Source organism: Betta splendens, chromosome 19, assembly GCF_900634795.4.
Source record: "Betta splendens chromosome 19, fBetSpl5.4, whole genome shotgun sequence".
Taxonomy (NCBI): Eukaryota; Metazoa; Chordata; class Actinopteri; order Anabantiformes; family Osphronemidae; genus Betta; species Betta splendens.
This window is the reverse complement of record NC_040898.2, coordinates 11,123,570-11,138,594: the sequence shown is the minus strand read 5'-3', so window position 1 is coordinate 11,138,594 and position 15,025 is coordinate 11,123,570. Positions and strand designations below refer to the sequence as shown.

The 15,025-nt window shown below is 49.4% G+C and overlaps 1 protein-coding gene across 2 annotated transcripts in view; it reads right to left on the bottom strand.

Annotated features, from left to right (window-relative positions):
• Positions 1-15,025, bottom strand: part of nrg3b (neuregulin 3b) — a 117,853-nt gene that overhangs the window by 10,333 nt on the left and 92,495 nt on the right. For both annotated transcript variants that reach the window (XM_029135502.3, XM_029135501.2), the window contains exons 3-6: positions 10,374-10,447; positions 5,982-6,008; positions 3,390-3,492; positions 1,918-2,044 (exon numbers count right to left, since the gene is read on the bottom strand). In XM_029135502.3, coding sequence (XP_028991335.1) covers positions 1,918-2,044; positions 3,390-3,492; positions 5,982-6,008; positions 10,374-10,447 — 331 coding nt within the window. The remainder of the gene's footprint in view (positions 1-1,917; positions 2,045-3,389; positions 3,493-5,981; positions 6,009-10,373; positions 10,448-15,025) is intronic.

Genomic DNA, 15,025 nt, shown 5'->3' with positions numbered 1-15,025 from the left:
GACCGCGCTCTGTTCTTCTCGTCTTGAGAGCATTTCCATTCTGTAAGTTTTTAACTTTGAAGAAAAGCCAGGGAACATGTAGGACTGTACCACCCACAGCACATGTCCTCTCCCTGGATGGCTGCAAGCTGAGGGAGTGGGTGGAGAGAAGCAGTGGTCTGGGGTTGCTGTGTCAAATCTGTGGAAAAATAGGTTTCACTTGTTAATCTTTCCTTGGTCTGTTCAGCTCAAGCCCCCTCCTGGGTGCTTATAGCCAGTGATCTTTGACATCCCACCTTAAGCTTCCCTCACACTGTTCTATTATAGCTTATGCTTCTGTGTTGTGTTATTACTGTCTTTTATTTTTGTCTTTGCCGTCCTCCCGGCTTCCTCCTCCTGTGCAGCTATGAAAACCCTTTTGTGGCTGGATGCAGGGCTTCACTTCGCCGCGCACTCGTACATTCCTGTCATAGCGCTCTCACAGCGATGGTGTTAATATAATGGCCTGCTATTGTGCCACGGGACAATGGGCCCGCATCTGACTGAAATGCATTAAGCCGAGTGCCGATGTGCCGAGGCTGATTCGGTGTCAGTGGAACTTTGAGGACCGGAGTTACGAAGCTGTTGTGGATTTGCCTGTGCTCTTGTGAAATCATATGCTGCTCTCGTGTAACTCATTTTTTTAAATTTCACATAAGACAGCTGCTTACCGGCTACACGCACGGCATTCACATCAAATGTTTTACCGCTCACAGCCGTCATTTGAAATGAAACCCTCGCGCTGCTCCCAGATTGCGCTCTCCCGTGGGTGGGGCTTGCTCGAGGGCTGTTTGTCTCAATGGGTGACACTAGACTCTGGTGAATTATTTAAAAGGCCTCAGCAGAGGCCACGAGGATGAACCTGAGGGAGGAATAGCAGCTAATAACGAAATGCAACAGAAAATGCATCTGATGGAATCACTCGGGTATAAATGCACAGGTGCATTCTGGGAACGCAGCGTTGGATTAACTGTCCTGAAATAATACAAGAGAGAGAACGCAGAAATAAAAACTGACTAGATGACGACAGGAGGAGGAGGAGGAGGAGGGGGGGGGGGGGGGGGGGGGGGGGGTGCAGGGAAGTGCTAATGCACTGTGGCCATCGCGCTCGTCTGATGAGACCTTTGCGAGTGTGCATTAGGCTGCAATTACCACGGGATTCGGGGGAGACATGAGCCTTATCGCTGCCATCTCCGTCCTCCTCTCGCTCGCCGTGAACGCCCGGGTCACGTCACTCTCCCGCAGTGTCGGCCGCTCTCTTTAATGTCTGCGCCCGTCGTTTCTTCTGACTCAACCCGTAGTTTATCTGAGTGATTTATTACTGTGAATAAGTAGCTATGGAAAACACACAGCTGCACTGTTTCCCTTCAAACTGTCAATATTACACTGACATCCTCATTTTCTTCCTCCCTGAGCTTCATTCACGTCCCGTTTTTGGACTAATCTACATTATTAGTTGAAAGGTGAACAGACGAGCATATGGCTGCACCATTAGCTAAGTGTCATTTCCCACTATTTGTCTACTGTACAGCGTAGTTGCTTCGCTTGCACGGTGCATTCAGGTTCCCCCGCCGACACAACACAGATTAGAATTTCCAATCTGCACTTTGTCACAGAAATCTGTCATTGCGAACGCGACAAGCCGATTTTTCCTATATAACACGTAATGCATTTATTTTAAGCAGTAATTCCCCGCTGACTCTGAGCTCATGTCAGGTGCGGGTGTGAACAAAAGGCTTTAGTCAGTAGAGAGATTATTAAAACATACATCATACATCATCTTGTCAGGTGCTCTATGAACGTTGTTTTAAAGAAACACTATACATATACTAGGAAACAAATGGTGACGATAATGAATATAATTGGACAGGAAACGCATCAGTGAATGCAACGCGGTACCTTTTGGAGTTGGATGCCGTACTGAAGCCTGGGGGGAGATTTAGACATGAGGCCAGAGGCGTTGACACTGCAGTCCCTCAGGCTGCGGCTATCAGAGAAATGAGCCTGGAGTTTTTCCCTGTGCCTCCTGTGGAAGAAAGGCGGCGCAGGATGAGGGGGAGGGAGCGAGATCACGTCCACACAGAAAAGAAAAGCTGGAAGAGGAGACGGTTGCTCCACGACACGTGATTGGAAACAGAACAGCCTTTCTATGAGGTCTGAATACTGCTTTAGTCCCATCATGGATTTCTATGGCTCTTTACACCAACACCTAATTATATTTGTCAACTTGTTGGCCTTTATGAATCACGTCATACATACGCCACATACAGTACACAAACCTCGAGATCAGCCCTTCCTATGAAATGTCACTGCCTCCTATTCATACATAGCTATAGATTTGTGACACCTCCACATATTTGTTCCCTATGGCCGAGTTATACCTGGTGTAAATGGAGCACCTTCAAAGGTCAAAGTGGCAAAACAAACAGCAGCGGAGGTTCGGTTAGCGGCGAAAAGACGTCAGAGTCTGATAGAAATCGCATGAGGAGATTATGTCGCACTCATCTGAAAATCTAATCAAGCCAGTGTAGTGTGAAACGCCCATTACATGCTGTTGTGATAATGATATGGAAAAAAGTGTTTTCTTCATAAAAACAGACTCTGGCGCGGACGCTGCTAAATATTCAGCTGGGGTCAGTTAAAGCACGTCCAGCTGCCACAGCTTCATCAGTCCTCCTCCACTGCTTTACATTAAACACAGAAACTCCTATACACAAACAAAATATGCGGCGGAAAAGCAAAATGGTCGCCGATCGCTCCGCTAACTATAAAATATGAAAGTGTTCTTTCATTTTTGGATTAAATTTTGATTGGATTAAAAATTAATTGACGCTTAAGACTTTTGGATTAAATGTTAATTCACCATTAAATGTTCATTTTTAAACAGTAGGTTGCCACAGTCTCTCTGCAGGCACAGGCCTGTTTAATGTTTGCTGAGTAGACGACGCGGCCTGAAACGCAGGAAGCAAATATCTAAACAAGCAGAAGAGAAGAACAAAGTGAACAGGGACAATTAGAGTCGATAGTTAGAAAAATAAAAGCCACAGTTTGGTTGATCAAGGCGTCTGTCTATGTTGCTGCTGGACTTCCTCCTCTCCAGTCGCTCTGACCCCCCTCTGTGTGGCTTTTTATTTGTTTTTGACTCAAGCATTTTGTGACACACCTGCTCGCTAAAACCTCTTTACATAAATCTTACATGAGTATCTGTCCCAAATGCATCCTACACAATTTAGATTTGATATCGTGCTAAAACATGCCCTAGCTGACTCACACTTAGAGTTTCACTGGGCTCCATGCCATGATAGTAAAGTGCTCTTTCTGCACAGCCAGGGGCACACTCCACTAATGTGGTGCTGGCTGGCATCACTCACTTGTTGCGGCGGTAGAGAGCCATGCATGCCACTCCGAGAAGACAGATCCCCGAGGCGATGCTGAAGATGGACAGCACCTGCCTCTGGTAGGTGTCGCCGCTCTCTGCAGAGGAGAGAACACAGTTCAGGCCGGTGAAATTTCAGGACGCGGGGCCGAGGCCGTGACGGAAGGCCGGGACGGGAACGCATCGGGGAATTAGCATACGCGCGCGACATCCGCCCCCGTTCTGCATTAGCACACAGCCACCGATGCCGCTGTCAGTGTGCGTCAGTGTTCGAGCGCGGGACGGGGACGTGGCAGACACAGGCAGGGCTCTGTGACATGTGCTAACTGATGTGCGATAATCATTCCGTTCAGACGAACCCGGCGGGCGACACCGACGGACTGTCTGCACAGCAGGGGGGCCGCGCGTCCGGAGGCCGCCGGCGACAAGGAGTTAGCGGCGAGCGAACGCTCCCGGAGCTTCGCGGCGTCGTCGGCGGCCGAGGCTTCAGGTCACGAGCGGCTGGGACAAGTAGCGGTCGATCCCCGGCTGATATCCGCCGGGCTGAGCAGCCGGATGGTGGAGCTGAACGCTTATCGCGGCGTCTTTGAAGTGATCAAAATGAGCATAATAAAGCTGTCCGTCTAAAACCTGCAGCCTGACGCGCCGCTAATCTGCCCATATGCGCTATCGGCGCCGACGTGGCTCCCCTGTCCCGCCGGCGCCCCGTGACCTTGAACACGGCTCCCGGTGACATCCCTCAATCATTCAAAAGCAGCAAATCCCCCCGGCGTCTGCTCTCGGCGCCTCGACAACTGCAGGGAAAAGTGCAGGAGACATCGCCGCAACCTGGCGCTGACCTTTGAGAGCTCGTCTGTGGCTTTTGATGCCGTCAACAGAGCAGCGTCCTGGGAGAACGTCTGCACCCGCGCTTGTCTGCGCAGGTTTATCAACTCTCCCCAGCACTTGTTTTAAGGGCACGGTGACTCTTCTCCTCCAAGATGAGTCCAAAGTGCAAGCAGGCGGGCGCCCATCGCGTCCCCCTGCATCGCAACCTCGCTGCACCGAGGTGAAATTAGAGGGGGGGGGGGGGCTCCGTAACATTGGAATTGCAAAAGGCGAAAATAATATCGCACCGCATGCTGCAGGTATAAAATGTGGGTATATATACGCGTCAGGAGTCCAAACTGCCCACTCAGCTCCTGTGAAAGTAGCTGTCAAACAGAGCCGGTCCAAAGACAGTGCTGCAGGGGTGGCCAGCTGTGACACAGCGGCTGCTGCAACGCTGGAGAAGCAACACTCTGATGCTGCTGATGCTGATGCTGGACACGGATTATTCCCAGGGGAAAACGTGAGCGTTTAACGGCGGATTCCGGACCGAGGCCTCGAGCTGCACTGTCCCTATGAACCGTGACTGGTGCATCCGTGCCTGCGTAAAACCCCGCAGCCCTTCACCCTTCGACGCCTGATGCTAAAACCTGAGACGAGCCCGCGACCCTCCCGACGCGCGGAAGCGGGTTGCGGAGCGCGAACACAACATCCAGCTGTCTACAAAGCTCCGCTGAATGGCTGCGAGCAGAACCAACACGCAGCCGGCGCATAAAACCATTACGGGCCTTTCATCCCCGGTGCCTGCGAGGCGTTCGTGAAATTAGATGCAAGATCATGTGGGGAAAGGGAACAGACTCAGCCCCCTCAGCTGCTGTGGAGGAGCCGTGTCATATTGACGCAAGGACGAGACAATCCCATATGGCCGACGACGGCGGCGCAGCCACTCTGTACATGAATAGAAAAAAGCTACTGTATAATGGAGACTATGCTAAAGTATCCATAACAAAACGGGATATTCATCCTGAAATACATCAGAGCAAACTAGTGAGACGCGCAGCGCTGCAGCTGCCGGGCCGCAGAATGCATAAAAAAACAGAAATCAAGAGACAAGATCGTATTTAGAGCACTCAATCCCACTTCAAACAGAGCTTTGCTGGATTCTGACGGAACGTCTCAGACGCGGGCTGTCACATATTGCACTTATATAACAACTATCAAAAGATTCATTGCTAAACCAGGGGAGGAAGTCAGAATGGAACACCGTGAATGAGGAAGCGAGGGAGGGAGAGAGAGCGAGCGGGCGAGCGAGCCAACAAAGCCCAAGTGTGTTTCTGCCTGTCATCTGACCAGCTGCGAATCGATCAAGCCACTTCTGAGCCACTGGAACATAATCCGCCAGATTAAAATCGCTGGCCTGAAGCGGGCTTCTCTTCCCCGTCCTTTCTATGTCCTGGAGCACGCGTGTGACGTGGAGCCATGTTGATGGAAGCAAGGGAGAGACAACAATACGGTGTCTCCTTGATGATTTGTCTGTTTAAAGCTTTATTAACAACCTGTGAGATTAAATGACATTTGGACCAATTAAAAAACGCTCCCCGCCCTCGTCCTCGCGTCCTCCGTCGTCGTCGCCGCTCAGCTCCTCACTAACGCCGCTGTTGCTCGGGCAGACACGCTGCGTTGCCATGGCGACCGGGCCGCATTCATTTCGCAAGGTGAGCGGCCTTGTCGCGCTGCGTCGCGCTCGCGTCGCACGGGGGATGATTGAACGTTGTCTTACCCATGAACTCGATCCCAAGTTCGTCCGCTGTTCCAGGCGACGGCAGGGAGGAGAGAGAGGGAGAGGGAGAGAGAGAGAGAAGCATAGAGCAGTTACAACATGATGCACCTCTGTCTTACTCAGACTTCACCTTAGGGGGAATCACATGCTTGCAACTAGACCATAAAGTTAGTTTGACGGCTTCCTCTGACTTGGCCTCTCCCCTGTGCACAAGGTAATGAGCCGACCGGGCCCCAAATGCTGGGTTTGCTCCTAGCCTCGTACGCTCTGCATTCACACAGCCCGCAGAGGCTGCAGACGAACAAAGAAAACAACAGAGATACGAGGGCTGCGAGAGGATTAGAGGAAGGATCGCGCGAATGAAAGTCCAAAATGACTTATCATGTAGCTTCGTGTCACGGACGTTTCCTCTCACAGGCCTTTTTACGCTGAGCCGGAGGAATTGCTCTAATTGTAAAGCTTGGTTTAGAATATTCTTTAAGAAGCGCCACAGTGACGCTCACATGTGCGCGTGTGCCCCCGAAGGCGCCCAGCGCGTTATTGTCTCGCCCGTACGTCTTTGTCTCGCTCTCACACACGCAGTTTCACACGCGCCCCCCCACCCCCCCAATCCCAGAGCCGGGGAACCGGATAAAAAGAGGCACTCGTGTTCGTTCCATCCTGACAGTGCCCTCTTTTCATGTCACTGTAATGTAATCTCATTTAAATTAAAATGAAACCCTCACTAGTAATTGCTTTTCTGACAGAGGTGGTCTGAGTTTTAAATAGAATGCGGCTTGCCAAGTCCCTGACAGATTATATGGTGGGCACTCTGAAAAAAGTGGCTAACACAGAAATAAAAAAAATAAAAAATAGAAAAAAACATCTGTTCCCAGATGCTTTTTGACAGTGCCATGGGAAAATCTGTCACGGCTCCTTTTTTAATTTGAGTAAAAAATAAAAAAATTAACAAAAATCCCCAGAGAGCCGGAGTGAGCTTCAGAAAAGCAGAAGACAAATGAACATTTGGATGAATTGATTTTTACTGAACCAAATTACAGTATCTCACTCTTAAGGAGGCGATATTTGAGGAAACGGGGCTTGATTTGACGAAAATCAAAACAGCAAACGCACTGCGTGACATTTTAGAGAACATCGAGTCCTGCAAATGTTAAAGTAACCTATTAAACACAAAGCCACATTTGTCACTTCCCCTCTGACAGGCTCCTAATGAGGCAGGGAGGGATCCTCACGATTACAAGTGATAACCAGTAAAAAAGGCCTGAAATCCCCCATTTAATCAATCAATTAGCAAATTCATTTATATTTGTGTCTGCACAGTGGTTATCTCTACCAGATGTATCTCCTGCAGCCTTGAGGGCTATTTACCAAACGCGGCTGTTTAATATAGTGCAGTACCACATGATGATTCTTTAAAGGCGTGACTAAAATATGGCCGACGCCGTTAGTGGATGCTGATCGTCGCTTGGGAAGACGCAGCATCTCTCTGATGTTGCCAGATCTGTATTATCCATTCGAGCCTCTCCCCGTGATTGCCCGTGGCAAGAGCCAACGCTTCGCCACTCTAAATCGCCCCGACTGTCACAGCCTGTGCAGATGATGTCATTACAACCCCCGATACACATCCCTTCTGCTGGCATCGCCTTCACCAATCATAACACGAGCGGGCCTCCAATCCTTCGCACTGGCAACCCGGAGCACCCTGGAGAATCGTTTACAGCGTCTTGCGGGAGCCTTGAGCGAGCTCGGCGAATACCTGTGCATCGCCCGCGATGCTTCTGGCCCCGCTTGAGAGGCAGGAATCTGGCGGGTGGGAGAGACAATGGTGGGAGTGAATCAAATCCTTAATCCCCCCGTTCGGCCGGGTGAGGGGGGGCTGCAGAGCCGGTGTGTGTCTACGCGTGTGCGTTATTGAACCCACTGTGTCCTGCAGCTACTTACTCCGGGCCTAATATCTACCGGAGATAAATAGTTCAAATTAGAGGCTTGCCTTCTTCCCCTGAATAAGCTGGGTGCGAGCGAAAGCTCCCACTTACGCCTCCTCAATCTCCCACTGAACATCACCTCCGCAGTCTCGGAGGTGCAACTGAGCATCATTAGTAGCGTGCCCTAAACTCTCCCACAAGGAAGGCACTTCTTTCAATTCTTAACCAGGTATAAAGCAAATTGCAGGCTCCTACACTCCCATGCCTCCAATTAAGACCACGTTACTTTCCCACTGAGCCCATATGTGAGACCCCGGCACCCTCTCCCTACTTTTTTCCCGAAGCTAAGCTCACGGCAGTGTAGGGAGAATACCTGGCAGGGAGCGTTTTCCCTTTGTCCCCGGGCTTTTGAAATATGGCGACAGTCTGGGCTTTTCTTTCTGCGCCTCAAAGCATGTGTGCATCACACAGTGGCCCCATCCAAAATATTCTCATTTGAGTGGCTGCTTTGTGGCCGGTCAATACCGGGACAAAGGATGAGCCGGAATGAATGATTTGCGACCGTGAGCTGACAAGAGATTGATTTCAGGAAAGGCGGTGGATGGAGGAAAAGCAGAGCTGGTAGATGGAATTCTCCTGGTCGCAGCCTGTCAAGTGTCCCTCATGTCTCCGTGTCGACGGGCGACCCGGAGTCGGAGCGCGAAGTCAGCCTCACACGCGCGCGCACACGTTAAAATGAATTTCACCGGCGCTCGCTTTCGCCGCCGTGTGCATGTATGTGTATGTTATTACGTGGTTTGGCTTTAGAAAGCAGGATAATCCCCCAAACCCTTGGTAATCTGGGTAAATTTTAGATTACTCTGTGTCAACAGAGATCAGCGCCGACTTCCTTCCTCCGTTGGATTGTTCAGTCTGCACTTATCGTACGGGACAAACTGAATTCTTACGTTGCCACGTTTTCCTCAAGCTTTGTTTATACATGTTCATATTAATATTTGATGATTCGGGTTTTTAAAAATGACTTGTATCTATAACACTAGGTCTATTTCTGCTTAGCATGTGCTTTTTATTATTTTCATGACAGGGCCAGACCTCCGCTGCAGCACGGACGGCGATATTCACAGACAGGCTGCATCTTCCATACGTGACGAAAACAGCAGAGGTGGATGGGGACCATTCTGGGCCACAAGGGCTCATATGGCTGTTCTGCGAATGCCCCCGGCCTTGTTAAAAGTAGCATCCATGACGGGGAGTGTGCGAATTATGCAACACTCCAACACACACAGCGGCGACTGAGCAAGTTTCCTACAACCGCGTGACACGTGGGAGAGTGATTTGGATTTTTAGAGAATTTAAAATGCTGAGTCGTTGAAAAATTTAAAAGGGAACATCATTTATTTCCCACGGGCTGCGAATACGTGCATCCAGGGGTCAGAGGTTAAAAAGATGAAATCACCGCTGAGCAAACGCAGCTTTGTTGCGTACAGTAGGGGGGAACGCTGGCGTCCCGGGCGCCTGCTGCGACGCGCTGTGTTTTCCCACACGCTGATCAAGACGCTTTATAGTCAAGTCGCTGTTAAACACGCGCGTCCCCGAAACACAGTTTAGTCCAACGAAAGGTAGGCTGTGTTTCATCTTCTGACAACAGTCATCTATTTTAAATGTCTGCTATATTTTGACATGAGGAATTTATAGCGCTTCTTTCCCTCGGCTGCTTTCATCGTACTGTACATCCACTCATGGAAGTAGGTTTTTTAAATTGATAGATGAGAAAATTTAAATCAAAATACCACATCTGCACCACAGTGTACAGTAAAAAAATGGAAATGCCCTGTTTTTTTTAATGAGAGTCAGTTTTTGAGAAAAATTCAATAACACAGTTTAAGAAAAGACTATAAAAACAAACAAAGAAAGACTAAAAGTCCTCCTGGACACGTGGGAAAATTGATATCTGCCTGCAGACGACAGAACAGATCCCCTGGAGAACACAGTCCCACGGGGGTCAGTGGAGCAGGCGTCGTGACACTGGCTTGTGACCCCATTAATGGACTGTCACTGGGCCCGGTGGCATCAAACGCGGGGCTGTTGGAGTTAAGAGTTTCCTCTCTGACTCTTGGTGCAGACTCACTCCATTATACGGCCTGAATTTGCTCTTTTCCTCCAGAGGATTCAGACGCCCAGCGTTTTTTCATGAACTACAGGAAACTGAAGACGCTCATTTAACTAAGGCAAATTATTAATGAAAGACTATTATAAAACATACAAACGGGGTTAAGTGAAGTCATAATTCACTTTGTGACAGTTTTCTTTACCTTTAAGCAGCTCCTGTACTGTACAATCTGACACTTCATCTCATTTATATAATCAGAGATTCGCACAAGGCCGTGCCAACTGTACTTAAATGAGTTTGCTTTCATGCTGCAGATCAATGCATCGGCACTGTTGGATAAAAAAGGCGAGAGCGTACTTGGATCCGACAAGATAGCATCCGTCTTGGGCACGAACTGGTCGCAGCGCAGACCGTGGTAGCCCTCCTTACACCTGCGAGACAGGGAGAGAGATTCCAGATTAGGAGCGAGACAAATCGAGCAGCCGGTACAGTGCAGCGTGAACTATCAGAGATAAGGCGAGCGGAGGACACCAAACCTAGACGGAGAGGAGTGAATGGATGAGAATTCAAAAAAAAAAAAAAAAAGAAACGTGGAGTGCTCGCCGAGGACTGAGGTGGTGGAGGGAGATACACAGAAACTGTCAAGAGGGGTGGGATGAGACGAAGGAGAAGAAGGGGGAGATATTTGGGCAGGACTAAGCGGCGCCTGCAGCCTCGCTGATAGCACATGACTGACAGGAATGCCAGGTCCCAGCGGAGGGGACGGCTGCTGGGATGGGGGGTGGGGGGGGGGGGGGGGGGGGGGGGGGGGGGGGGGCGTGATGCGGGCGACGCACGCGCTACGGCACGACGGAAGCGAAGCCGCCGACGTCGGATCGGAGCGCTCGCATAAATAAAGCCCCGGCGCCGTCCACATATTTGCCTTCATCATCAAATGAAAGTCCCCGCGCTGGTTGTGACTGCGTGTCCCGCAGCAACTGTCATGAATAAATCCAGCGGAATAATATGTGTGGCAGCGTGGAAGTATCTGTAAATAAACAGAGTCCATGGACTTCCTATTGTTATTCCTCAGGACTCAGCTCTGGTTTGGCACCATCCTCCGCAGTGCTTGGGTTGTTTTTGTTGTTTTCAAAGAGAACTTGGGCATTTTTCTACTTATACTTTCAATAGTGGCCATACTGTGAGCACATTTAGTGGGCTGATCCATCCCTCTGCTTTCTCAGGGCTTAGGAAAGACAATTGGGGGATTTGCTTTGATGCGTCCGCTCCGACACCAACTTGTACATAAGCGAGCGATTTGTCAGAACTCTTCACATTTTCCCTCTATTCGGTCGGTCCGCATGTTGTTGGTGAACTGGGGAGGGGGGGGATTTGGGGCCGGACGCCTGTCAGAGGCCGCGCGCCGCATTTCCACCCTCACGGAGTTCACGTTCGGTATAATGTAACGAATGGGTGACAGGCAGGAGTGGAAGCTCGGCTCGGCCCGGCGGCGCGAAGGAGGATCCGGCCCACACGACGAGGGAGCTACTGTATGTAAAACGAACCGAGCAGCAGCCGACATAACAAGTGGTCGGTTCTGGCTGAGATCAGAGGGAAACTGTGATAGATTGTCACTTTCCTGTGTTTCTTTTTTTATATTTATCATTATTATTCCATCCCAAGCTGTGGTTTCGGCTCCATTCGCTCAGTTTGTCACAGTTCGATATTTGCCGTTTGTCATCTCCCCTGTTCGCGGCGCAGATCTACGGGCTGATGGTAAATAAATAGAATACACACTCGTCTAATTTCACGCCGGCTCGGAGCCGATGGCAGCGCTAATGCGGCTGCGTCGCCCCCTCTCCATCCCCGATGCTCGGAGGGAACCCGCCGTTGCCATGGCGATAGGAGAAACAAGTGGGCCTGCAGATCAGGTGATGCTCGCGCCTTTTCACTTACACACAACACCCTTCAGCGCCGCATTCAAAAAAATACCTGGTCGCTAACGTCTGCGCTGCCTCTCTCCAGCTGTGAATCATACTGGAAAGTGCAGAGGAATTAAAACAATGGACGTGGCTTCTCCTAAGCCGTCAGCCTGTTCTTCATATAATCAATCTTTATACTATTAAAATGCCTTTTATGCACCAATCGAAGGATATTAAAACAACATTTGATACGGCAGCGGCATGAGAGGAGTTTGGGAAGCGGCGGAGACCTCGACGCCGGCCTCTGCGGAGCTGCAGGGCGTGATCGTCGGAGTCGTTTGTCGTTATGTGGCAGTAAAAACCTCCCTAACTGCACCTTTCAATGGTCGCACTCGTTACCGTTCGACTGATGTGTGAAAAACACCCTCGGATTAAAGTCTAAATCCCGAACCTCTAAACTATTTGTGTCATTTCAGAAGTAATAGGCGCAAAGCACACAACCGCCGCCATTCTGTGCTCACATGAGCCCGATGGGGATAAAGAGCGCGACTCTGCTGTCATTGTCTCTTATCCACAGCCAGACTTCTACCTCTTAATCAGCCTAAAGAATGACTGGGGCTTAATGCTGAGGATACTCTTTCATGGACTTACACTCATGCTGCAGATTATGCTCTTTGATGACGCTCAGAGCAAAACACTGCAACTGGGCTAAATGCTCATCGCATTTAATATCGTTACTATGATCCCATATCACCCAAAATATAAAATCAGTCTCTGGCTTTTCTGTTGATCCTTTCTGGAAAACAAGAATTAAACAAAATCACTGGGTATGATGACCAAACAGAGGATTCATTGTTTGCAAGTTTCCAAAATCCTATTATGTTCTGATCTAATACAGATGACAGTTATTGTGAGGCCGGCGTATTCATATGTTGCCCGGCTATTCAATGCTGCATTCGTGAGCCAGTGTTTAATAGTTTATTTGCATAAACTAATATAATAACTTCTACACCGAATAGCATCAGTTGAACTCCTGTGTTCATTGTTTATGATGGGAATTTAATTGGCAAAAGTCAACACGATTAAATAGATGCGAAATGGACGCACTGAGGAAAAATATGAAACAGAATATCCATTTGTAAGTTATTATTAATCACCACTGAGAGAAACCATTACATCAAACTGAATATTTTACAGTGGAATGGAATATGCAAAACAACTTTCAATACATTCAAATGACAAGAGATTAAATGAGGGGGGAAAAAAGAGCAGCTTTTGTTTGGGTGATTGTGTCAGACGCGGTGGAACGCGCAGAGCGGGTGAGCGCGTGAGCACGCGTCAAAGGTTACACTTTTTAGCAACGGAAACCAGCCGTGCGTCCGACGATTAGCCACAACGCGCGCGCGCTGCCCATTTGTGCAAAGTGCAACCTTATTCCAAGCAGCCAATGATGCACGGCTGAGTTCACAGGCACCCGAGGCAGCCAATCGGAGACAAGGGTACGCCGCCCCTCCCCTCCCATCACTTGGCTCCGCTCTGCACCTTCCTCCTCTCCCTGGGTGTGAGCTCAGACGCCTTGTTAGTATTCTGAATCACAGACCCCAAGGCAGAATGCCTGTCTGCTCCTATCTGTTTACGTCTGGACCGTCTCTCTGTTTGTGTGCGCCTCCATCTCCTCCGTCCCACCGTCTCTCTAAACGAGCTCAGCCGTCGCTCAATGAGATGCAAACAATGCTTTGTAAATGTGTTTGTGCGAAAACGGCGTCAAATGCCTGAATGGATGACAAACAATGTGAGATAACGACTCGCTTTGAGTGTGTGTTCGGGTGAGTATCTTCACTGAGGGAACAAGAGCTTTTACTGTATATCTTGTGACAGACTCCTCGCGTGCATGTTCATATCCTGCAGCTACCGTGTGGATGAACATCGGCTATAGACTCCGAGCATGTTCTCCCCCCACCGCTCCGGAGCTGTGTGTGACTACCCAGCTGCTATTAACACATGTTCCAGTCACAGGGAAAACACACCTCTGAGTCTGCAGGATGATGCCGGGGTGGGGCGGGCTGCCTCATCGCTAAACTGCCTGTTAATTAGCATGAAGAAAAATGGAGGACAGCTTGAGTGCAAGGGGAGGAAAAGGGACTGAGGGGAGGGGATGTCGTCACGGAAACCAAACTTTCCCTTCAGCTTCCCACGCCCTGTATATGTATAGTAGCTTTTTGATAAACCTTAAAGGACCCTTTTGTCCATGATGGCAACATAGTAACAAAGAAGGTGGGACTAAATAAGTTGTGTGTGTGTGTGTGTGTGTGTGTGTGTGTGTGTGTGTGTGTGTGTGTGTGTGTGTGTGTGTGTGTGTGTGTGTGTGTCTGTGTCTGTGTGTGTGTGTGTGTGTGTGTGTGTGTGAGAGAGAAAGAGAGATTAAATTGTGTAACTGTCTTAGATAAAAAACATTCAGGGTGAATGTTTGTGTCACGTGTGTTGTGGCAAATCCGTAACGCTTGACACAATTGTGCAAACAGACTTCCAGTAAATGTGCCGCTCCATCATCGATTGGAGCAATTAGCACGATTCAGGCCCCGACGCTGAACGTGCACGTGCACGTGCATCCAGACAGCACATTTCCCACTAAATATATATATGAAGTCGGGACCGTTTCACTCTGGCAAAAGCTTAAGAGGATGAGACTCTACATCCTGCTAAAACCTGGCACTTGATCTAATCTATGCATGACGATTGGAAAGTTAACAGAAACACCAATAATGTTGGAGCTAAACCATTTTCCCTTAATTACCTGATGTCTTGGAATCGACTTTCTCCAGTTCCACTATCAAAGGCAATCATTATTTGGCAGCGGGGGTTTTGCCACACTCAATGGACACATTTATCACACCGCATCGAGCCTCTTGAACCGCTGCCACATGTGGCAAACCACTGGCGGCGCTGGCTGTAACCGGGCGCTCCGCAGCTTCCAAACGCTGACCCACACTCGCACATGTCCGTCCTTTAATTCGACGCGCCATGTGAGGCTGGTGATGGTCCGTTTCAATTTGCTCATTTTTTGGGACGTAAATGACGGAGCATCTGCTGCTGCCTCTGATCCGCACT